This window comes from Onychostruthus taczanowskii, unplaced genomic scaffold, assembly GCF_017590055.1.
Source record: "Onychostruthus taczanowskii isolate IOZ18803 unplaced genomic scaffold, ASM1759005v1 scaffold58, whole genome shotgun sequence".
NCBI classification, from domain to species: Eukaryota; Metazoa; Chordata; class Aves; order Passeriformes; family Passeridae; genus Onychostruthus; species Onychostruthus taczanowskii.
In genome coordinates, this window is record NW_024503457.1 from 932,352 (window position 1) to 956,648 (window position 24,297).

Consider the following 24,297-nt stretch of genomic DNA (forward strand, 5'->3'; position numbering starts at 1 on the left):
GAGTCCTCTCACTGGTCACAAGAGTAAAGAGATCAGTGCCTGTCCCTCTGCTTCCCATTGTGAGGATGTTGAGGACCGCGGTGAGGTCTCCCTTCAGTCTGAACAGACCAAGTGCCCTCAGCCCCTCCTCATAAGGCTTCTCCTCCAGACCTTTCACTATCTTCATTGTAGCTTAATGTCTTTTTTACATTGCAGTGCCCAAAACTGCATGCAGGGCTCAAGGTGAGGCCATGTCAGTACAGAGTAAGGTGGAACAATCATCTTCCTTGCATTCTCAGAAAAAAATAAGTTGAATTAGTATTAGTTCTAAAGGTGATTGCTGTTCATCGTAATGCATTTATTCAGGAGTGTGTTACCTGTTTGATTGGAGAAAGTTCTTCCTCTCACAAATGCTCAGGTTTTTTTGGTGCAAGTTAGAAATCATATGCAGTGACCATTTGTGATTCTGTTCTTTGTCATATTTTAATAGAGCTCCTTTTAAAATGTGATATAGCTTTTTCTTATTCTTTTTGCTGGGGTTTCAGTTTCTCTTGAATTGGCGAGTACATTTTCGAAGTTTTATCTTCTGACTTGCTGCTGGGGAAGGCTAATTTATTCAAAATAAGAGCACATTCTTTTCTCAAGTGTACATTTAAACCTAAGTCAAGGGAGTGAAGCCAGGCAAATTCTACATGGGCATTTTTACAAAGAAAGCTTTACATTTCTGGAAGAAATTATTTCAGAATATTCTTATTTTCAAATGTAATTTGGTCTTTGTAAACATAAATGCTTAGCTTCAGTTTGTTTCATGTGTTTATAGAACTTTAGCTTCAATTAGTTAGCAATATAATAGTTTTATTCTGACCTTACCATAGAAAGCTATGACTAAAAATGACTTTAAAGTATATCACAAAAAGTATTGCCTACTTATCTCACACTTGCTTAGCTACACCTTGTAAATATTTTAAATAACTAAAAATGCAAAATGTTTTCCTTTTAATGAATATCGTGGAAGTGGTGGCAAGTTAGGTTTCAATACTATTTGAAAAACTTTACTTAGACTGTAAAACAAATGTTCATGTATGTGCTATTATTTACTGGTTTAAACTACTACTGCTTTAAAAATTTCCTCCTTCCCTTTTTTTTCTAAATGAAACTTTGTTTTCCTGGAAAAGGCCATTAAACTTGTCTTCTGCTGGGCCTGTCAGAAGTAGTCCATGATCTCCCGAGGTCTGTGGCTTACAGAGTGAAAAACACTGTTAATAATTCAAAACATTGTATAGTCTAATGGGTAGAGTACCACAGCACTAGCTGGGAAACTGTGCACAGGTATTTTCTGAGATAGGTAGTTTCTTATTTTGCGTGTATCTGTTCCAGGAGAATTGGAGAACATCATCAAAGCAGTCTGTTTGGATCTTGTAGAGGGCATTCTTATTTCTTTGTTTCTTTGTACAGTAAATACATAGGTATGTGCTGGGTAGTTCTTATGTGTATGTTTGGTTTTTGCTGTTATTGTTATTTCAGTTCCACTTTGATCTGCATTTTTTGTTTTGTGGGGTTTTTTTCTTTCTTTTACAACCAGAACGTGGACTCTCTGTGGCACTCCTGAGTACCTTGCACCAGAAGTTATACAAAGTAAAGGCCATGGAAGAGCTGTGGATTGGTGGGCCCTGGGAATTCTTATATTTGAGATGTTGTCAGGGTAAGTGATAATTACGGTATCACAGCAATATTATGTAATACGAATTTTTTGCTAGTTCTCTTTGCAATATTTGGATTACCAGATTTGGGCTAAATGTATTATTGATTTACTGGTTTAATTTTTGCCTTTGAAGAAAGGATTTGGAAAGCTTTACAAAACAAGATATATTACAGTTGTTGTAATGTTTTAGGGTTTTAGGAATGTTTTAGGGTTTTCAGTTTGTTGGTTTTGTTTCTTGTTTAGGGTTTGGGTTTTTTGGTTTGTGGCTTTTTTTTTTTTACTTAAGACTTTTTTAACAGCTTCTCTTTTCAGTATGTGTTTTGGAAATTCAGGTTTTGCTGAAATTTAGATATTTATTCACAAGGTTCTTTATATTTCAAGGGTAAAGAACAGGACTACTTCTGTTAATTAATTTCCAGCATAGGGAAATCCTAATTACAGTGGGAGCTTTAGTCTGTAAAAATGCACAGTTACAAGTAGGAAGACTTTTATTAATACAATTTGTATTACAACTGAGCACTGGTTTTCTTTAAACCAGGGGAAGAACAGTGAAAAGCTTTGTAGGTCTGTTTGAAATCAGTTTGCTCAAATGGTGCTTTTGCTGTTTTGGAAGCTTTTTGATAAAGCAGTATTTTTAGAAGATACACATTCAAACTGAAGAAATGGTTTCTGGCATTAATATAATTAACTGTTCGTTACTTGTTAGTTAGATATAAGTAATTGCCTCAGTTTGCTCTGATTTGAAAAAATAAATTAGGTAGAATGTGAAATTGTGCTTGTGTGCTACACAAGGCATCTGCATTGTTTTCCTTTTACTTTTTTTTTGTCTTGGCTGTGTTGTTTGAGGGTACTTGAAAAAAGGCTTGGATTTTTGAAAGCAATTGGCTTTCCTGTGGTGGGTGCTATAGGACAAATGCAGATGAAAGCAAGGTTTTCATAGCTTCTGAAGAAACATAGTATATTTCATCAGTTTGATTTCATAATTCTACCTTCTTCATAGTTTCCTCCCTTATGCCTGGTGCCTGGCTCAGTGTGCTCTGCACCTTCTCGGTCCCAGGTGCGTCAGGTGTCCTCTGTGGCCTTTCTTAATAAATCTGCAGCCTTGTAGGATCATCAGAACAAAGTGTCCTAGCTTGGATTTAGTCATCTTTTTCTCTGTGCATTTCTGTCATTTCAAAGTGACACTCTTCCTGTGTTTGGACAAGCTTGTAAGTTTGCCCGAGCAAGTAGCTCCCCTGATGGATGGGTGGTCACTTCAGAGCTCTAATCCCATTGCATGTACTGCTGTGAAGTTCACTCAATAGCAACACAACTTTACCCAGCACAGCATTGCTACCCACTGCTTGCTTTTGTAGTGTCCTGAGGGCTTGCTTATACATTGACTTCGAATCTCATGGCAATTTTTAGATAGAAAAGCAATAAAAATAGTTGCTGGCTGACCCAAGCAGGCTTGGCTGACTGGTCTAATATGAAGTTGTTATTTATCTAGGCTGATTTGTACAGAGACCAGGCTTCACCTTTCTTCCATTGCTTCCTGTAAGGTGAGCAGCTCAAGTTGGTCAAGAGTCCTTCTCAGAGAGAAAAAAGGTATTCCCAGCAAGCTTGTTGCCACTAATCTTAGTCCTAGACAGCAGGAAGACTGTAGATAAAGGTGTCCGGGCTGTAATATGAGTGCAGGTGCTACAGTCATCCAGCTGTGATTTACCTTCCTGCCATGGGTTTTAGTGGGACCACTCTCTGTTAGGTGTGTGTGGTCTCAGTGTAAGTGGATACTGGACCTTTTCTAGTTGCATGCCTTACAGAGATGTTGGTAGGATTCTCTCCACTAGACCACTAATAGAAACATCATTTACAAAGTTAGCATACTGACTACGGGTGGCAATCAAGCAGGATATTTGGACTCATTGAGACCTCAAGACTGCCGGGTGCTGAAGTATGACTTCTGCATATTCTACTGAAGTATGACTGGTATATGTTATTCATGAAAAAAGGGAGCAGCTGCTGTTTCTGTGTAGGATCTTCTGCATCATGACACTGTCTGGCTCAAGGGGTGAGACCTGGATTTCAGAGTGGGGGGATGGGAAGGCAGTGGCTTAATATGAACACTTTGGCTTTTAGAGACTTTTAACCAATGTAGATACCTTAGACTGTCCTGAAAATCAAGAGAGGTTGTACATAGGCTGATTGACAGAGCAGCTGTCTGCTGTGTGAGATTTTCTAAGGTTTTTTTACTACAGTACTTGTATAGACATGCTCTTCATAATGACTGAATACTGCTTTGGATAGGGACTGCATCCATCACTAAAAAATTAAACACAGCAGCATTCAGTCATTTTCCAAAGCTGGAATAAGGACTCCATACAAGCTTGTTTTTTTTGGGGTATTTGCGTTTTGAGGCTTGTTTTCTGGGGGTTTTTTGTTTGATTTGGGCTTTTTTAAGATGGGGGTATACTACTTTCTTAGGATTTTTTTTTAAGGGGATTAAAGAAGGGCAGGGACTATGGCTTGTATGTGTTTTCTTTAGATGGTAAGGTTGTCACAATGAGTGTATGCTTTTAGCATTTTATAAACTTTTTGCTGTTCTTGGCAATAGTGTTTTGAAGCACTTTTCCTCACCAACTCAAGGTCTAGCTAGATATTTACTATCAAGGGTTTTATTAGAGAAGCAGTCCTAGTTCACTTTAGCAATTGAAATTCAAAGAAGATTTAAGAGATCTGAAAATATTTTGAAGGTGAACAAAACTTGACTTCAAGACTAAGTTATTATGTGCAAGTAAAGTAATGTAAGACATTTGATAGTTATTTCCTGACGTTAGTCTCTCTGAAGCCCAAAAGCAATTGAAAATAATTGGTAGGTGTGTGTATAAGGAAATGGCCTCTCTAAAAACAAACAAACAAACCCACACCTTCCTGTTCCACAGTGTCTTATTTCCCCAACTTAATCTCTGGAGGCCCATTGAATTCTTCTTCTGCGCAAGCTAGGTTTAAGGCAAGGTCCTGTTTAGGTTTAGCATAGCAAAATACAGAAAGGGGATGGAACAGGGAGAAGCAAGGGTGAGAAGAAAACAGATGAATAACACCAAGTTCATTGAGTTAATCTAAACAAGCTAAACAAACTGTCAATACAAAAACATCTATTTATTTTGAGTAAATGAGCTCTGTTACAATTTAATGCCAAGAAAAATATACTTGTTATTTAACACTAGATAAGTTAGGTTGTAATTGTATGCAGATACACAGCTAACATGAATTTTGTGTATTAATATGGGATTTGTGGTTTTTATTTTTGCTTTGGTTGTCATATGTGATGTGCTGATCTGGCGTTTCAGGTAGGCTAATGGTTCCTGTCTGCAGTTTCTTATTTTCAGACCTGGGTGTTTTCCCTTGAGGTTTTGCTACTTCTGTTCTTTAGATTGTCTTGGAAACTTATGTCCCTGCCATTGTTATGCTTCAGTTAGCAAAAGGAATGTTTTGCAGCTGTTCTCCCGTTTACAAAGATGATATTTTTTGTAGCTTCTTCTCAGTTGGTGAAAAGGCAGCTGTTTGTATTAGTGTTGTGGTGTGAAGAAAGTCTGAAACTCAAGGGGATTTTTGTTGATTAGGTAGCTTCCAGCACAATACTTGTGTTGTTTTGTCTAAAATCTGTTCTGTGTTGAAGATTGACATTTACAAAAGCGTCAAAATCAAGTTACTTGGTTTGTCCATGAGAAAACTGCAATCTTTCAAAGCTGTTGTCATTTTGCATAGAGTTCAAATGCACTTTAATTGCCATAAAATTACTATACAGCCAACTGTGATTTAAATTTTTCACAAGAACTCTAGACATAGTAATTTTGGATTTTCAAAGTGGGAAATCAAATTAAAACAGTGCAGTGTAAATATGAAAAAAATTGTGTGTACTTCTTGATTTCACACCTCAGTAATATACAGTAATCGTCTTACTGCAGCTGGTAGCTTTGTAATACAGAGTTTAAAAATAACATTCTAATTGCTTTATGCATTTATAGATTCTAATAGGTAATAAATAGAAAATTGGGTTTGTCAACTTGCTGTGGAGAATGTGAATGATATTTATGTTACTTGACTAAAAAAAGAAACTATATGATAGTCTTTCTTGTGTGGGAAAAAAACTTGTGCATGTTAAATAGCAATCATGTTTTCCTTGTTCTTTAATGTCAAAGCAGGAATTTTTAATAGCACAAGTAATATTACTGAGATTCTTCCACTTTCCAGTTAGCTGGGAAGTAATTTTTCATAAATTATTTACTCTAACTTTCTGAACACCAACAAAAAATGTCCTTTAGTCTTTCCCTAACCAGTTAGTTTAGTCATGCTTTTCAGTGCTTTGAATTATTATGTTCTTTTGCCATAAGCCTGCAGACGCCTTTACTTACCTATTCTGAAGGAATTTGATTATTAGCGTGGCTGAAATTATGGTATTTCAAAGGGGATGCTAATCCACTTGATCATCTGCTGAATAATGAAGAAATTAATACTTCTGAAAACATAATGGAAATAATGTATATTACTTGTTGAAGAATAAGCTAGTTTGACTACCATAAAATAAAAAAAGAGCCTGAAGTGAAGAAACGTTGTTTTCATCCTTGTTTTTGTGTTATCAGCGATTTCCAAAGCCACAAGCACTGCATTTGTGTGTGTATGTACACAGTTAAGCTGAGAAAGTAAGTATGTTAGGGAGATGTGAAAATTAATTAAACTGTAATAGTGGTTGGATGTTTCTAATGTGGTCAGCACTCAAAAGCTGTAGGTTTTTTTTAATTCTGTGGGAATTTTGAGGCAGAAGCATAGTAAGAGGGTTGTTTTGGTCATGTTACAGAGGACAAAGCAGGACTGAGATTACTGAAAGAGTTACTGCATTCCCTTAGAGGGTTTCCTGTGGTAACTTTTAAGAGCATGACTGACACTCAGAAAGCTGTCAGTGCCTGGGCTCAGCTGCCTGTACTGGCTGTACTGATGCACCTCTTGCAGCAGTCAGGGATGTACTGTACTAGTAAAGGAAGCACAGCAGAAAACTTTCAGTTCTTACTGTAGCTGTACAACAAGAAGTCTCTCTATTGGCTCATAACTTCATGAAAAACTTCATAGAAAACATAAATGTAGAATTTCAATTGCATGTTAATTTACTGTTCATCATGGAGAAGATTATGCAATGAAAACTTTATCTGTCCCACACAGAAAGGCAACTGCACTTGGAGAGTTGTGAGCAGTCTGACTGTTTCAAAAACCTTATCTAGCAGAACATAGTTGAATTCAAGATGCACAACAAATAACTGAACTGGATAATGTATTCTTGTGAAGGTCCTTTAACACTTTAGAAAAAAACTGGTAAATAAGGGTGTGCCGGCAGTTACAGGACAAGATCAAAAATGGTAATGCTCTTTTGAAGAGTATGTCCCTGGGTTTTAGAGATAAAAGCAAAATATCTTTTACTTTTAACTCTGAATTTTTTTTCATAAATTATATTTTTACTGCAATTATGTAGCAATTTTATATTTTTCTATTCTGTTGTTATATTTAAATTTTAATTCTGCATTCAGTGTGTTGTGTACAAAAATGTTTTCTGTTTTACAATGGTAGCCTTAAATTATTCTTCAGGATAGTACTTGATTGGTAGTGTCCTACCAAAAAGAAGAACATAATCAATTCTTTCTGAGGGAAATTGCTATAATGTAATACTGCTAATAAAATTTTAGAACTTTTTTTTCTAACATCTGAAAATTTTCTGTATTGAAATAGGTTTCCTCCATTTTTTGATGACAATCCATTTGGTATATATCAGAAGATTCTTGCTGGAAAAATAGATTTCCCGAGGCATTTGGATTTATATGTAAAGTAAGTCCATGACTCTCAGCACTCTTTTCTATTCTAAATACCTCTTGAGCACTGTTTCTAAAAAATCTTTTTAGAAGACCTGATTTCAGATTCTGATTTTCTGAAATATCATGTTGGAAAATAGTTTATTTACACTTTCGGTCCGAATAAACTTGTATATTTGGTAGACTTCAAGGTGGTGATACAGTTGTAGGATAATATCTGACTATCTTTTCTGTGTATTATGGGTTATTAAATGCTTTTCCACCTTGTGGAAACCCCGTTGGCATGTCCTGTAAGAAGGTCAAGAGGAGAAATACAAGGAAATAATCTGAGCAAAAATTAGGAGAGCAGGAAGAGAACACTAAACTGTTTCTATCTAAAGATACATACCACTTGAATCACTCTCAGCATAATTACTTGAGCAAACTCTGGTAAGTCAGAAGTTCTAGTGTAAAGTCAACTTAAATTTATGATGGCAGGGGCCCAGTTCAATATGGAGTATTACATACACATGTAATGTGGGTTTAATTCTCAGTATTTAGCAGTTGTTAAAAGTGTATTGTAGATGAAATAAGGTATTTTTTCTATTTGAAAATTCCATAACTGAAATAATTTTTAGTAAACATTGAAACTGAGGAAATGCAATTATAAACATGAAGTTTCTCCTAAGTGATAATTGAGTGAGGGAATGAAGACAGGAAGTTACTCCTAGGTTAATCACTCACGATGTTTTGATGGTGACTTCAGAGAGGCACTTGCTTATTGTCACTATTGGGTAAACAGATACACGGAAAACTAATAATTTGAGAAAGATTTTTTTTGGTTTATTTTTTTTTTTTTAACCTCCACTGAATCATTGGATGCACTGAATGAAGCATGTCTGCTTCCCCTTCGGCTGACTAGAGTCTCATATTTTTGTCTTTATAGCAGTTGACTCTTAGTAGCTCCACACAGTTAACAGTTTAGTGTAGTCTCATTGTCTGGTCTTCCTAATCCACTTGGTCTTGGAAAGAAAACTGGTTATCTCTTGTAGTATTCTGTGCACTGAGCTATAATATTGCTATCAGAAGGTGAAACACATCAAATTAGGTAATCATCACTAGCAACCTATCCAATATAGTGAAAGCAGTTACAGAGACTAATGAGGTCACCCCTGAGCCTCATTCTATGCAGGCTACACAATCCCAGCTCTCTCAGCCACTCCTTGTAGGACTTACCCTCCAGATCCTTCACCAGCTCCATTGCCCTTCTCTGGACACACTCCAGCATCTCATTGTCTTTCTTGAAGTGAGTGGCCCAGAACTGGACACAGGAACTCGAGGTGTGGTCTCACCACTGACAAGTAGAGGGGGCCAATCACTGTTCTGTCCTGCTGGACATGCTACTTCTGTGGCTTCTCTTGCTTTCTGCAGTGAGTTGTGAACACAGTGTCTTGGATCTCAACCCCTCTTCCTGCTTTTAAAATATACAGAACTGGGTAGTCCTTGAACATCTCTGCATCATTAGCTTAAAGCAAGTGCCAAGGTTATTTTGTCCAATAAAGACAGTCTGCTTCTTACCTTCTAAACCATCTGTTTTCTCTTTCTTCTTCCAATAAGTCAGTATTTCAGCCAGAAAGCAAGCTGTCCTGGGTCCTGTCAGACCCAGACTGTGCTTGAAGTATTAGTGCTATACAATGTTTTAACTCTCTGTTCTGAGGCAGCAAAACTTATTTCCCTTTCTGAACCCTGAGAGCACTTCTCTCCCTAGGGGTATGTATGACCTGAGCTTATGGGCATTTACATTTTTTACTCACCTACCCTCTATCACCCTCCTGTATGCTTTACTTTTTGAATTTGTAGCACTTCTGCTTTCCCTCCTGATGCATGGATATCACTCTTTCTTACTGCTTTTTTAAACTTTATTTGCAAAACCCAGTTTTGGAAGCCTCCAAACAAAATGTCACTGCTATAGCATTTTACTAATTATTGGTCTGCAGAGACCTTCTTATAGAATTTGATTCTCAAAAAAATACACTAGCATATCTATTGAAATAATTTTAACATAATTTTAAAATTATTTTTTAGAACCAATGTAATAAAGAACTGCTAAACTATCTATTTGTTTCAATGCAATGGATATTTCACCAGTCGAATGCAGCAAATGTCATATTTAGTAACAGCACTGTATCAGCAAGTAAGCTCATCCCTTAACTGTTTTATGATGAATTTTTGAAGTGAGCCAAGAATGATCCATGAAATGTTTTCTGGTTTTATAGGAGTTAGAAAGTATCTTTGGCCATAAACTCTGTGAATCTCTTTTTGGGTTTCTGGATTTCTTTGCAGTCCTGCTTCTGTTTTAAGTGTGTTTATAGTCCTCCTTGTAGCCTCTTCCATAATTAATGGTCTTCCTTGTGAAGTAGAAAGGGATATTTCTGCAAAGGTGACTGAAAGGAGTTGGTGACATGATTTAATCTAATTGAAATATTGATTGTCTGGAATAATCACCAGAGTTTTAAAACTGTTTTCTACATGGACTTTTTTATTTGTATATCTGATAATTTAAATTTTTTTCCAGTTGAATTTTAGAATTGTATTTCTGCCAAATGCAACCATTCTTTAAACAGTCTAGCATATTCAGTTCATATGTTCTTTCTGCACGCACTCCTGTCATTTCAAGGACAGGTGACACAATGCTATTTTGGAGAGGCGTAGTAGACATTACAGGTAGAATTGGAGAGAGGCAGGTGTGTCATTGTTATGTTTGTGTTCTTTTCTGTAAATAAATCAGTTGACTTTTTTAATCTTTGATATTGTTAAAAATTTGAACTAGCCATACTCTTTAAGTTCCATCATTTCATGCTGTATGTCATCTCTCAGGAATACTTGAAATTATAGAAATAAGGATGGTTAAACTTTTGTTCTTTCTTGTCATTGGTGCTTCATGCAATTAGTCCAGAATGCCAGTTTTCTAAAAATCAAATAGCACAATAATCTTTGAGATAAAATGTAACTGCTTACTTCATGAAATTAGTCCAGAATGCCAGTTTTGTAAAATCAAATAGCACAATAATCTTTGAGATAAAATGTAACTGCTTATAGAAATATGAAGCCATATTTTTCTTTCAACTCATAAGTAATTGAGCTAATTATGATACTTTTTGTTTATAGTTGTTCATAGTTCATACTTTTGGTTCATAGTTGTTTGGGGCTTATTTGAAGTACTTCGCTATTAGTACGAAAGAGCTTTATGTCTCTAAACTTCTTTTAATCTCTTAAAATGTTGATTTAGTTTTATGTAGAACTGTTCAATGAGCCAGTATCTCAGTGAGGCTTTTTGTTTTCAATTAAATTATAGATATTACTAGTTTTAAGCAGATGACTAGCTCTTCCATGGTTTCCCTGGATATTTAGCATAAAGATGAGGGTGCAGCTTTATCTGCTTTCTTAATATGTATTAGTGTTGAGTTCTGATAAACAGATTGGAGATCCATTTTGAGATTTGGAATGCTGCGCAAAATGCAAAAATACAAAGAACAAAATGGGGCTACTTGGCAAGGGGCAGGGGAGGAGAGAGGGAGTTTTTTTCCTGTGTTTCTTGGAAGAATCTAAAAGAAATCTGCAACAATTGTGTTAGATTCTGTTTTACTGCTTACTCTTAAATGTCCTAAAGTATGAGGAAATGAATGGTCAAGGGGAAGCATGTCTATATTCTGTAGCACTCAACAGTCAAATATAAATTACTTCTGTTTAACAGAGAACATGTTTTCTCTACTTCAGAGACCTTATTAAGAAGCTGCTTGTGGTTGACAGAACAAGACGACTAGGAAATATGAAGGTCAGTGTAAAATCTTTCGTGTAACACAGCACAAGGTTAAAAGAATTCTGTAGGAAAGATATAGACCAGCTCTCCATAGAGGTTTTGGTGTTATAAGCATGAAACACATACATTTCCACGTACATTACCTAGGTTATGCAATCCTAGGTAATCCAAGTGCAAAGTTTAACCTGTTTATTTCTGTATTTCTGAAAATTCATGGTTTTCCTCTCCTCGCCACCACCCCTACCACCACCCTTTTTTCATTTTCATTTTTTCATTTCATTTTCATTAATATGAAAACCTAGATTAGACCAGAAACATGGTATTAAGTCCTCTAGTGCAGGGTGCCAGCTCAGTTGGTTCTCTTTTTGTGGCAGTGTTAATCCCAGAAGGACCACTAATCAAACTTGAAGTTCAAAAATTACTTTAAAATTATAAGGATTGTTGTAGTACTGTGGTACCTGGTCATTGTCTTGGTGGGTCTGATTAAGCACAGTCAAATACTCTTCCACCAGGAAGAATTATTTACCCTAATCCAAACAGATTTATGAAGACAATAGATACTGCAGTTAGCTTCTATAATCTTTTTCTTTAGATACATCTAAAATTTTTATTTCTCTGGGCAAGGGATGTTAGAGGTTTGCTTTTTGAGTGGTACAAAAAAAAGCACATTCAAAAGCACATTGAATGGTAAAAATAGGTGAAGATGATAAAAGGTGCACAATCATCCAGGGTTTTCTTAACATATTGATATAAATATAAATGCTTTAACCAGCTGTCCAGTGTTTCCGTTTGGAGCCTTTTTATGGCACAAAGTTCAGCTCGTAAGAAAAAACAGGAAATAATGATTTTCTGATCCTTGAGAATCCTTTGTAGTCTTTTTCAGGAGGATTTCTTAAGCTGAAAAATTTTAAAATCATTTACCAGTGAAAACTTTTATATATTTGGACAGTTTTGAAGGAAAACAAGAACAAAAGCAAATCTTGACTTGTTCAAACGTGGGCTTTAGTAAATGTGTTTGGCTGAGTTTTGTGTTGTTTTGGGGGATGTTTTTAGACCTTGGTTGCTTAGGTTTGTTTTGGGGTTTTCCCTACAAGTGACTAAAATTCTTTAATCAAAAACAGTTCTAATTAAGACCAGATTTTGGGGTGGGAGCACCAGGTCAGACTTGTGTCTGATCCTTTTCCATTGTCGTAATTGTTTTAAAAATATGTAAATCCCACAAAACGTTTTCTGGTGAAGCATTCAGTCAGATCTGCTTTTGAGGGAACTATGTGATCCTGTTCTCCTGTTCTTGATGCCTCATTGGATATGAGCATGGCTAGTTCCGCTCCCACATAAATCTGAAAAAGCCCAAATGTGTGATAATGCTTGGTTATATTCTTGAGTGCTGTGCTTTGATCAGGCCTGAGACAGAGAACCAGCTGGTTTTCCCCAGTGCTTAATGCCTAGAGAGCAGGTCTGTGCTTGAAAAAAGATTAATAATGAAAAAAAGAGACATTGTTGTTCCTTATGTACATAAATAAAACAGGCACCCCAGAGAGAATAATCACTACAAGGCAAATACACCTTTAGCTGTATATCTAAAATGAAAACAAATGTTTTAATGTGTTTTCTTCGTAACAGTACTGAGAACCTCTTGCTGTCGGCATTAAATGTCTGTAGTATTTAAAAAAAACTATGTGATTATTTTTATTTAAAATGCCATCAACCCTCAGTTATTTTTTTTATAGTGCAAGAATTAGAAAGTGTATCTGAATAAAAGGCACTGTCTAAAATGTTGGTGAAAACAAAAGTAAATGGGACTGTAATGAATGGTTTTGTGGGTACTTCAAAGCCTTTTCTTGATCTCCATTGTGTCAGAAGAACACTAAAAAAAAGCCCAAAGAAACCCCAAATTAAAATTACTTGGGTTTTATTGCTGGAACTCAGGACCTATTAGGGAATTAACACTATGAATTTATCCTTTAGAATTTTTTAATGATTACCACCTGAAAAAAGAAAAAAGGGTAGACCTGATATCACAGTCCTTGCAATGAAGTACATGATGTTTGGCATACATGTAGCTTAAAAAATAGTTATTTTGATTTCTTTCCTTAAAGAATGGAGCAGATGATGTGAAGAGACATCGATGGTTCAGGTCTATAGACTGGGATGCTGTACCTCAAAGGAGACTAAAGGTACATTCTGCAAATACTGTATAGGACATCACAAGGAGAAATCATTGTTCATTTAAGCTGATCTGTTGAAGGTTTGTTGGCTGTTGCATCTGTGTGTTTGTGTGTGTATAACCACATGTCTATATGCACACTTAGTAATTAAATGCGTATTTGCCTTTTTGCAATGTGGAGTTAATTATAAATTGAGTGTCTGTTTGCATTTTTGTCTGTATGCAATCTGTCTAAAAAAAATCACTGCTTTAGTTTTCTGAAGATGATTAGCTAATACAAAATTTAGTTTTCAGGTTTAGGGTTTTGTAAGTGATTACTTGTTGTAAGTGGCGATCTGTCTAAAAAAATCGCTGCTTTAGTTTTCTGAAGATGATTAGTTAATACAAAATTTAGTTTTCAGGTTTAGGGTTTTGTAAGGGATTACTTGTAAGTGGCGTTTGGTTTGATTTTTTTTTTTTTTTTTTTGTTTGTTTGTTTGGTTTTTTTGTTGTTTTTTTTTTTGTTTTTTTGTTTTTTTGTGGGTTTTTTTTTTGGTTGTTTTTTTTGGGGGGGTTTTCGTTGTCCTTACCTACATGGAAGTATTTTACTCTGGGCTTTAAATTTTTGTGCCAGGTTCAATTCAGGTAAATGTTTTAATAAAATGTAAAGCACATGGGAGTAGGAGGAATAGGGAAGGTGAAAGAACTATTTATGAATGAATTCCAACATACTTTATTATAGCACTGAATTCTAGTATGGTATGATGGCAGATGTTTGCGAAAGCTATCAACACTACAAAATGCTTTTTAAAGTCCTTTGGAAGTAAAACTGCCTTCTTTCTTTCCTTTCTCAGAGTTCTAACTTGTACAATTCCTTACAGGAGTGGTTTTCTGTAGCAGAGGTTGAGTTACCACATGCAGTCAATCAAGTACCAATTAAACATTTGGGTTTTTTTCTTTGCATTGGTTTCTTGCACTTAAATTCCAGGTAGATACCTTGAGTTCTTGCAAAAAAAAAAAGAAAAAAAAAAAAACAAAAAAAAAAAATATTAAAATGTTCTTGGTGTATACTTGTAAACAATATCTAATACAAAATTGTAGATGACTTTTCTCTTTAAGAAAAATAAGTTTACAAGTTTACAGTGTTTGAAATGTGTGGGTTTGTTTTATTTTTAATCATTACTTAGGTATTTACTATAAATTCTGTTTACCGAAACCTTGCAAAGAACACAAACTGGATGATAACCTGTTTAATAGTATATGAACTCTGAAGTTTATGACAATCAAAGCAATAAAAAACGAATAGTATTAAAAATGATTGTTAGATGTACAATCAAATGTCTCAGGTCCACACATCCTTTGTGTGGCATTTTTATTTTAAAAAATTAATCAAAAAAGAGTCACTGTAGCATTCAGATTATGAATGCAAAACTTATTTCTTAATCTTCGTGATGGTTAAGTTAAGCTCTTAGAAGATGAGACGGTGCTTAACTAAACTTAAGAGTAGGGATGTGACGTGGATCAGAATTTTACTTGGTTATTTATAGAGACAGCTATATTCTTCAGGATTTGTTTGCACAATTTCATACTGATGAAGAGATGGAAAATACGAAATAATGCACACAATGTTCCATTTTCCCTGTAAAAAAACAAGAATTTGTCTGTTGTATAAATTATGCATTGATTCATGTTCCAAATAAGGTCTTGAATATCAATATCATATAAACAATAGCAATCACCATTGTGATCATCAGTTCATTAATCATCCTTTCTCTCCTGTTTTTTTTATTTTTGTGTGTCACTTCACAAAACTGTTTTTTCTGCTAAATGCTTACAGAGAGGAGGGGTACCGGGTGCTGCCCACAGTGGAGCAGTCATTTCTCGGGGGCAGAGCAGATTCTGCACATTTTCCTCAGCATCTGGGCAGTATTACTGTGACTGCCAGACAAAAAATTAGGACTCTGCTTTTGGCTGAATGTTAGAAATACTGCCATACAGGGACCCATCTTTGCTATTGAAAACCTACTGATGATGACATCATTTTGAAAAGCCCAAAAGATCAGATAAGATCTCATGAGCTAGTGGAAGCCAGACTTTTTATATTTTTGAGGATATGCAGAATAGCATCTTGCTGTACTTGATAGTTCCGTCTGTGGTATAACTTTGAGCCTGTTCACTGATCATCCATAAGGTTTTCTCATTCTAAAGCATTCTATTGGATTCAGCATGATAGTAAAGCTCTCAGTAGCTCAGAAGATAGGGAGATGAATGTCCCTTGAGAGAGGAAAAGGGGTTTGCCCTTCATTAATACCTGCAATTAATGAAATGTTCCTGAAGGGATCTTTATCTCATAGTCTGTGGTCAGAAGCACAGAGCATTCTCAATGTTAGATTTCTGACAAGTTAAAACTACAGGTACTGTGAAGCTGACGAGCAATACTAGAAATTGAAAGGATCCTCTGTGAAAACAAACAAAAACTGATACTTCTCTTGCCACCTTCAAGTTTCATAAAAACAATCAGTTTGAATTAAGATGCTTTAATAACCATCCTTCTGAAATGAGTTATGGTGAAGCAATTGCTTTATGTGCTTGAATTTATTGCTAGGTTAGGAAAAAGCACAGTTGATAGCCAGAAGTTAGTAATTTCAACTTCTTTTAAAAAGCAGTGAAGAGGAGACTTCTTTCCCTCAATATGGTAGCAGTTTCCCATGCTGCTATGAAGATTCTTAGTTGAAAAGAAGCTAGTGCTCAATAAGTATCTGTATTAAGTGTATTAATTATTTAAGTGTTTTTTAACCACATTAGTGTAAAATTGACAAAAAGTAGGAATGTATGTGTTGCTGCGAGTTCTCTCTCTCATGCCATTCATTATTAGGGAAATGGGTGAACTGTAAATCTGTACTCCATTTGTTTAATAATTTGTTTAATACATCTTTTACAGAATAGTATGATGGAGAGGGGCTCATTGAGGAAATCACTAACATTTTTGTTGTGCTTCTGATTAGCCTCCCATAGTGCCCAAAGTATCCAATGATGGGGATACTTCCAATTTTGAAGCTTATCCTGAAGATGACTGGAACAAGACACCTCCGGTACCTCCTAAAGATCTAGAAATTTTCAAGAACTTCTGAGTGTTAGATCTACACTGGGCAAGGTATGTCCAAATGTCAAGAGTGCCCTTGAAAACACTGCAGACCTGTGAGTGAGAACCACATGCAGAAATTACATTTTCTGATTCATAATGGGTTGAAGTGACAAAATCATCTCACAGGATATGGTTTTCTACCTTCATGAAGGTTTATTTGCATACAAATATTTAAGTCCTTCTGTCCTTGAATTTTTTAAAATAGTGTGTAAAAAGAAATACCTAGATTGATTTGAAGATAAGGAAGATAAGGAAATGTGGTAGTAAAATACTGTAAGGTTTTACTACTAAGAAAGCAGACTAGTAAAATTGTCAGGTTAATTCTATACTCTGAATATTCTCTTATAAATGTGATAGGTTGATACTTTTTACTGAGTTCAAATAGTCCACCTTGAGTTGTGTTCTCTTTTTTTTGTCTTAGAAACTGGAAGGAAATCGAACTGCTAAGAGCAAGTGTGAAGAATGATGGAGTTCAGATATAAAGGAAGATTTTCTTTGTGGCTGAGAATGATACTGCATTTAGATATGTGTATTAGTAAATGTCATAAAAGATGGAGGCAGGCAGGAATAATTTTTTGCTGTAAACATTTGACTTTAGTTTATTAAATTGTAATAATGATAGTCTACTCTAAAGTAGACTAAGTAAAATGATATTTTTAGGATTATTTTTTTTAACTTATGGTTGAATTAAGTTTCCTGCTATTCCCAGATCCTTTTTGCATAGTTAACTCATAGACTTAATTTTATAAGTTTATACTAAAGTTGTGTAATTAAAGCACAAATTAGTATATATGTATATAATGGATACAGTACAACTAAAGCACAGGAATTGTGCAAAGATGTAAATTTTTGTACTTTGCAGAGTCTATGATTTTTATTTTTCAAATAATGTTTTTCAAGAAGTTCTTTAGGAATAAAAGTCTTAAAAAAGGATAAATGAGTTTTTCATCATCTTATATACATTTTATAATTCTTTGTAAAAAACAGAAATAATTAAGTTTTAAAAAAGATTTGTACCTAAAATTTCGAATGCCTCACACTTACAACCATAGTACTTGAAAGCAGAAAGACCAGGGCGTGTTTTATTGTTGTTAAAGATGTATCTTATTGGCTAATTTATGAAGTTCTGTTACAATTATGTCTCTTTAAAAACCAGAGTTTTGAGTGATTATACACTGTCTGAAGTGAGATTCCTCACATGAAAACTCACTGTAAACATGCAAGTCAGTCCATCCTGATAAAAGGGCTGTAACTGGCTCTCGCAGGAATTGTTCTCTCACAAACTTGTTGTCTTCTCCAAATGTAAAGCATGAGCCATAACGGATCCTTTTCGTTAGTGAAATAGTTATTGTAGAATGCCGAACACCTCATATTATCAGAGGGAAAACTGAATATGTAGTACAACCTTATTTTTCTGCTCCTCTATTTTTGAAAATGTCCTAGTCCCTGCTGCCAGCAATTTCGTATGTACAGAGTCTCTTTTTCCATCCTGTGTTAAAATCTTTCTAGCAGCTTGAGCACACTTTTTTGGAAGTACTTGCAATATTGATTCATTTTAAGTAGCACTAGATACTAGTATGTGCATATGTATGTATCTCTATATGTGAATGCACAGAAAGATGAAGGTAGATTTGAATACTAGGCAGAACCTCTTTTTTTAGGTTTTTTTTTTCATGTTATATATTGTGATACTTGTCTTAATATAAGGGAGTTGATTTTGAAGTACTTCAATTACAAAAAACGAAACGACATTTTTTAAGATGTTGTTGGTTTTAGATAGCTTCTAGTGAAATTACCATATTTAGACTTTTTTTTCTCAGAACACATCAGCTCTCTGGATTCTGCTACTATGACTTACGGCTCTACATGATACTGTTTAATTAGATCATACAGACAGTTTTTCCCAAAAATATTCTGTACATTTTTGATCTGAAAGCAATAAGAAATGTAGGCTGAAGATTTGTTTAGGTTTTTAAACTAAGTCCAAATGCCTACAAAGCAGGCATTCTGTAATTCTAGTAATTGCTACTGAAATTATCATATTTTAAGATTTTTTGGCAGATCTGTTACTGGAGTCTTCTTGTGGAAAAGTGGACTCAATTTTTTCTTTAAACAGTACAGAAGTGCTATTGAGAACCTGTAACTTCTAGGGTATTAGATTGTTTCTTCATAAAGCAAATCTTATGAAAAGAGATTGTATAACTCTTGTCAAAAATGCACAATGTGTAACAAAATCAGGACATTTCAGAATGATAATTCTGGAATATCACAAAGCTGTCTTGATGTTTTGCATGCAAGTTGGTGGCCCCAGCTGCCACTCAGTAAATACTGTGTAGGAATGTATAATGCAATACAAGACATTCCATAGGAAATTACAGTTTTAACCTAGTGTGAGTACCTTATTCTCCTGGAAAAATGAACTTGGCCCACTGTATTGTTATCTGTTGAACTAGTTATTCTAAATCAGTTGGAAAAACTGAAACACATAAAACACAGCTTATTTTGTGTAAGGGGGAGCAAACAGTTGGGGAGTTTTCTTAATGTGCAAGTGTATGGTATTTTATGGACTCTGAATACTACATACATCAATTTCTTATTTGCAAATTTATGTACTGCAAGAAAGTGTGCTATATATAGGATTTTTTTTTTCAAATTTCAAAGCTCCTCTTCAGATCTGAGGAAATGACGTTGAAATTGAGTAATTTGCCACAGTGGCAGTTATAGAAGTTTTGAATGCTTGAACAACAGGAGATAGTGAATTTTCTTTTTATGACTCTTATCCATTGCTGACAGTGGATGCACTGACACTCATTATGATGGAGACTAAGGAAGCAAATACCAAGTTGTTAATAATGATAATCCTTTGACTTTACATTGTTTCCGAGCCATGTGTACATACACCTAACTACTGACCTCGTCAGCATGCTTTCTAGTACAAAACTGCTTTCAATTTTTTTTAGTTAAAATACTGAAGTAAAAAATAAAACCAAAACATTTTTGAAGCATTATTTTAAGTGATCAGTTATTTTCTCTACAGTCCTGGACTTAATGAGGTGTTATCACCTGGCTGTTTTATTTATTTGCACAAGTGAGTCTGCTTCAAGTCTTTACTGGGACTTCATGCCCCACTAATGTCGTTCTGTCAGAGTGCTCATGCAGGTAAACACTGCACTAGGAATTCTGGATTTATGGATTTTTTTTTAAGACGACTAGAAGATTTTTTTTTAGTTCCTATTCAAGTAGGGTGTTACCTGAAGTTCATTTTATTTTAGTTCTTTCTGTTAATGTGTACTTTTGCATAAGGACTGTTGTCTTGCAAGAGAGCCCATAGGCCTTTGATATTTTACATCAGTGAACAAGAATGTTAAACGTTAATAAAACAACCTTTATTTTTGAGTTTTATATATATATATTTTTAATTGCCCAGTCTGAGGTTTTAAGTGATAAACATGAATTGTAAACTCAATTGCCTTGTAACCAAATGATATAAATGCTTCATGATTTCAGTGAAGAACATGCTGTAGATTTTCCTGTAAATGAGCTTGATCAATGAATATGTGTGCTACTGAGCTTTAACTAATGTGATCTTCCACTGTAGAAAGTCATTGTTATGGATCAAATATAGGTACTAAACTATGTTTAAATGGATAAACAGGGATTTTACAGTTTTGAAAGCAATGAAGATATGGCTGTTCCTCAGCCCATCTGCTTGCCATTCAGAAGAGTTGTAATGCAGTGCTTCCTATGCTATAGAATTATTTTTCAGCTTTCAATGACTGTAGCATGATTCCTTTTTGTACTGTACTGTGTACAGACTACCCATGTTTTGCACTTTTCTATGGCAAACCTTGACTGCTTTATAAATACTCTGTTGTGTAGTAAGTAGTGGTAGTGGTAGCAGGCATTTGTGTGCTGCATAATCAGTTTGGACTGCTCCATTTGCGAGGTTCACTTGGGCTAATGTGTGTCGCTGGTTGCTTGTTGTAGCTCACGTGTCAGTACTGTTCAAAGTTACAAAGTCAGCCCTCATTGCACAATGAAAAATCACTGTGATCTGTACATAAACCCTAGTAAAACTTTATTGCTGTTTAATTTAATGTAATATCTGTCAAATCTGGATTCATTTAATAAACCTTTATATCTTTTCAAATGTTTAAACCTCGTGTGCTTCCATTTATGCTGGATGAAGGTTAGGGTTTTTCATCCAAGAAAATGGTGAAGGGGAGACGAGAGAAGCAGAAAAACAACTGTTCCTTCTTTTCATGTTTGAAGCTTTTTCAGAGCAAGACACAAGTGTTGGAACAGATTTCAGATGGTGTCAATGAAGCACCAAAAATTACATTTTCAAAACCATTTCAGGTAGTGCACCAATAATCAGAAGTGTTAATTTGAACTTCTCGTTAAACTTTGATTATATGACCCTAATTGCTTTGTCATTTTCACAACTTAGTGACCTAAAAACACTGTTCAGAACACTCAGTTCAATCGGTTTCTTTAAACTTTGAAAAATATTCTTACAATGTCATGAAAAATATTCTTAAAATGTCAGGCACACCTAACTTACCCTTTATTTCATCTTCTATCAAAACTTCAAAAGTTCATTTTTAACAAAGTTTGTTTAGCTGTTTGTCTTAAATTCCTTCTCTTGGGTCAAATGTATTTTATTTCTTATCTCCTAGATATTGTAATCTGGTGAAAATGACATAGTCATAGGACCTACTGGATACAGTTTGGACTAGTTAAGAGTTCACTTTTTTAAGACAGAATATTTCTTTTTTTCTACCTGGCTCTATTCTAAATTCTGTGCATTGATGTTTTTCTCTTGTAAACCACTATGTCACATGCTTCAAGAGACTGCTAATGGAAAGTGAAGGAACACTGCAATGAGCCCTGGCAAGGTTTTAGTCATGTCTTTGACGTGAATCAAAAGGACTTTTCAGTTAAAACACAGGACGTTTTTGAATGGTAACAAGGAAGAATTTTGTTTGGCATTTTCTTGTTCATACCCCAGCCATGTGGAGTTTTTCTTCATTTGTCCTGAGTGCTCCATCTCTTTTGGATACACGTGTAACTCTTTATCTTTTCCAATAGAAGCCATTTAAAATGTGCTTTTTCACTCATTCAGGGCAGGTAGGTTTTGTTCACTACCCCCAGATCTCTCACTTCATGCTTCATTAGGCCTTTTTAGGGCAAAACACTCTTAAAACAGCATTTGATAGTGACCCACTGTTAACCAGTAAAGGTATGATACTATAAGGAATGGTAGAAAGCAGCTGGCATTGTTATATCTGGATCCTGCCCAGCACTTTGTGAATTCTTACACTATTCACAAATTGAGCCCTTCCACATGCAAACTCCTGCTAGCTGCTTCAGTCTCAGCTTCAGAATTCAGGCAGCTTTTCACAGGGAAAGTAAAAGGCTCTTCTGCTGTTCTCAGTAGTAAAAAAACTCCATTTTGTCTTCCATGTCCCCTTTCCATCCACCCTTTGAAAATCATCGCATATGAATGTATGTCAAGCTTTCCATTTATCCTTGAAACGAGAAATTCTGTAAAATTTTAGTAAGCTGAATTGTACGATTTTCTATGTATCCAAATACTTTTCTAGTTTTGTGCAATCATATTTCAAACTATTATTCTGAAAATAATAGTCTGTGAAAAGTCAGTGGGGCTGTTGTATCAGATTTGACTTAAGGCAGGTTTATCTGATTCACTGCACTTGTTTCAATGCCAATGAGTTGATGGGGCAAAGAGTCTAACATCTCTTACTGTGTAGTTCAGGCCACTGAAATCTCTGAGGCACATCCCAAAACTGATATGTGACCTTAAACACCAAAAATGCAGAACTCTAAAGTGCCATGCAGGTGTGTCTGTACTGTACTGGTTTTTACATAACCAGATTACAGATAGTTGCCTTGAAAAGTGGAGTTGGTGTCAGATTAAACAACTAACCAACTTCAAATTTTTTTTTTTAGTTGTTTGTTATTTTGTTTTTTAAATTTCTCTCCAGCATATTGTCCCTATTCTGTACTATTGTAGTAAAGTGGGCATATTTTGGGAAAAAAAAAAAAAAGCTTTATTTGGACTTTAATCCAGGAAAAAACTTGATATGCCTGACCAATAAATACTTGCAAATGCACTTTTTCAATCACTAAATGTTGTAGAAAAAATGGTGTGATAGGTTTATGCTTGCTTTTAAGCTGAAATTCCTGTATTACTCAATATTGTATCCAAAAATGTAGTTTTGGGGATCAGAGCTTATTTCAATTTAAGTCAGTAATCAGTCCAGTTTACAGAATCCTTGGTACTAAAATCCCTTGGTTGGAGAGGGACAGTCTTTACAATCATCATGCTCTTAATTTTCTGCCTATTTCTAAGCTGTGCAGAGGAGGTAGCCATGCTTTCATTGCCAATACTGTTGCAATTCACGTGAAGAAAACAGCAGCTTCTTGAGCCTGCAGAGCCTAAACTTAAGTCTTTTCGCCTTGAAGGACCAAGTCTCTTCTTTGAGCAGCTTTGTGAGAGTATAACTGAGCAACTTAACTAAGACTGAGGTACAGAAAAACTCTGCACTTTACAATGGCAACTCTTCAGAAGGTAGGCATTAGAGAGCTCAGTTTTTGATTTGGAATACAAAAGTAAAAGATTCCGTGCTATTATGTGCTTCTGAAGTTTGGTGAACAAATGCCAAAAATATGGAGTGTTTCAAATTGTGTATATAATATCTAGTAGCTTCTTCAGTCTGCTTTTATTTTATCAGTTACAAAGAAATAGTAGTTGAATTTAGGGCCGTCTTCTAAATCAAAATGCTTGTGAAGCACCATTTAAGTGAAGCAGTGCTGCTAGGCTGTGTTAATATAATAAATAAAACATTCACAACTAGCATGTCTTCCATTTGTAATGATAACCAGTTTTCTTTGATGCATATTAACTAGATGGCTTAACATTCTGTTCTTAGTTTTTGGTCAAGCTTTTACCTATTCTACTAGCAGGTTTTGCAAAAAAATAAGCAGGTAAGTAAACAGAAGTAGGTAATTTTTTCCCCCAGTTAATAAAGCTGGAGCTGTCAGTTGATAATGTAAATGTATTATCAAGAAGCAGCAATCTCATGTAAATGCATTACCCAGAAACAGCAACCTCTTCAGATTAATAAATTCCTGCTTTGAATGTGTTCAGATTTAGAGTTTTCATTTTTTCGCTTTTATTTTTCTCTTATTTTTCTGTGAATTCTTACTGGGCTGTGCCTTAAAGCAGCACTGCAGTCCTGTGCTGTGGCTCGTGCTTCTCCTGCCACTGCCATTATCCGTGTAGCAGCTGTAAGTGAGCCTGCTAACCCAGCTGATCTGTCAGAAATGTTTTCCTGCTGGCACCTGAACTTTGGATCAAAAGCACTGCTTCCACCTAGTTTATCTGAAAAGGAGTTTTCAAAAGCTGAGTGTGACTGAAGTCTTTCTATTCTCTGCAGGTATTTGCCACCAGGGAGTGTGACTATTGCAATGTTGTGTAAAATAAAATTCTAACAGTGCATTTTGAACCTATCTTTAAATATTTATATAAAGCTCCTGTGACTCATGTAATCCCCAGCAGAATCTTGATGATTCAAAAAGGAAAGTGTTTGTAGAGACTTGAATCTATTATTTAATATCACCATCTGTCTATTGAAGAAACGGAGATATAATAATTATGATAAT

The 24,297-nt window shown here is 35.2% G+C and overlaps 1 protein-coding gene across 2 annotated transcripts in view; it reads left to right on the plus strand.

Annotated features, from left to right (window-relative positions):
* The window catches only part of PRKX (protein kinase X-linked), a 56,111-nt gene extending 35,353 nt beyond the window's left edge, over nucleotides 1-20,758 (plus strand). Inside the window, exons 4-9 of one of the 2 annotated variants that reach the window (XM_041418106.1) lie at nucleotides 1,562-1,681; nucleotides 7,439-7,534; nucleotides 11,275-11,332; nucleotides 13,417-13,494; nucleotides 16,469-16,617; nucleotides 17,030-20,758. In XM_041418106.1, the coding sequence (XP_041274040.1) occupies nucleotides 1,562-1,681; nucleotides 7,439-7,534; nucleotides 11,275-11,332; nucleotides 13,417-13,494; nucleotides 16,469-16,594 (478 nt within the window). In that variant the 3' untranslated portion in view covers nucleotides 16,595-16,617; nucleotides 17,030-20,758. Of the gene's footprint in view, nucleotides 1-1,561; nucleotides 1,682-7,438; nucleotides 7,535-11,274; nucleotides 11,333-13,416; nucleotides 13,566-16,468; nucleotides 16,618-17,029 lie in introns of those variants that run through there. The other variant, XM_041418107.1, reaches the window with a different exon arrangement.
* The last annotated feature ends 3,539 nt before the right edge of the window (nucleotides 20,759-24,297 follow it).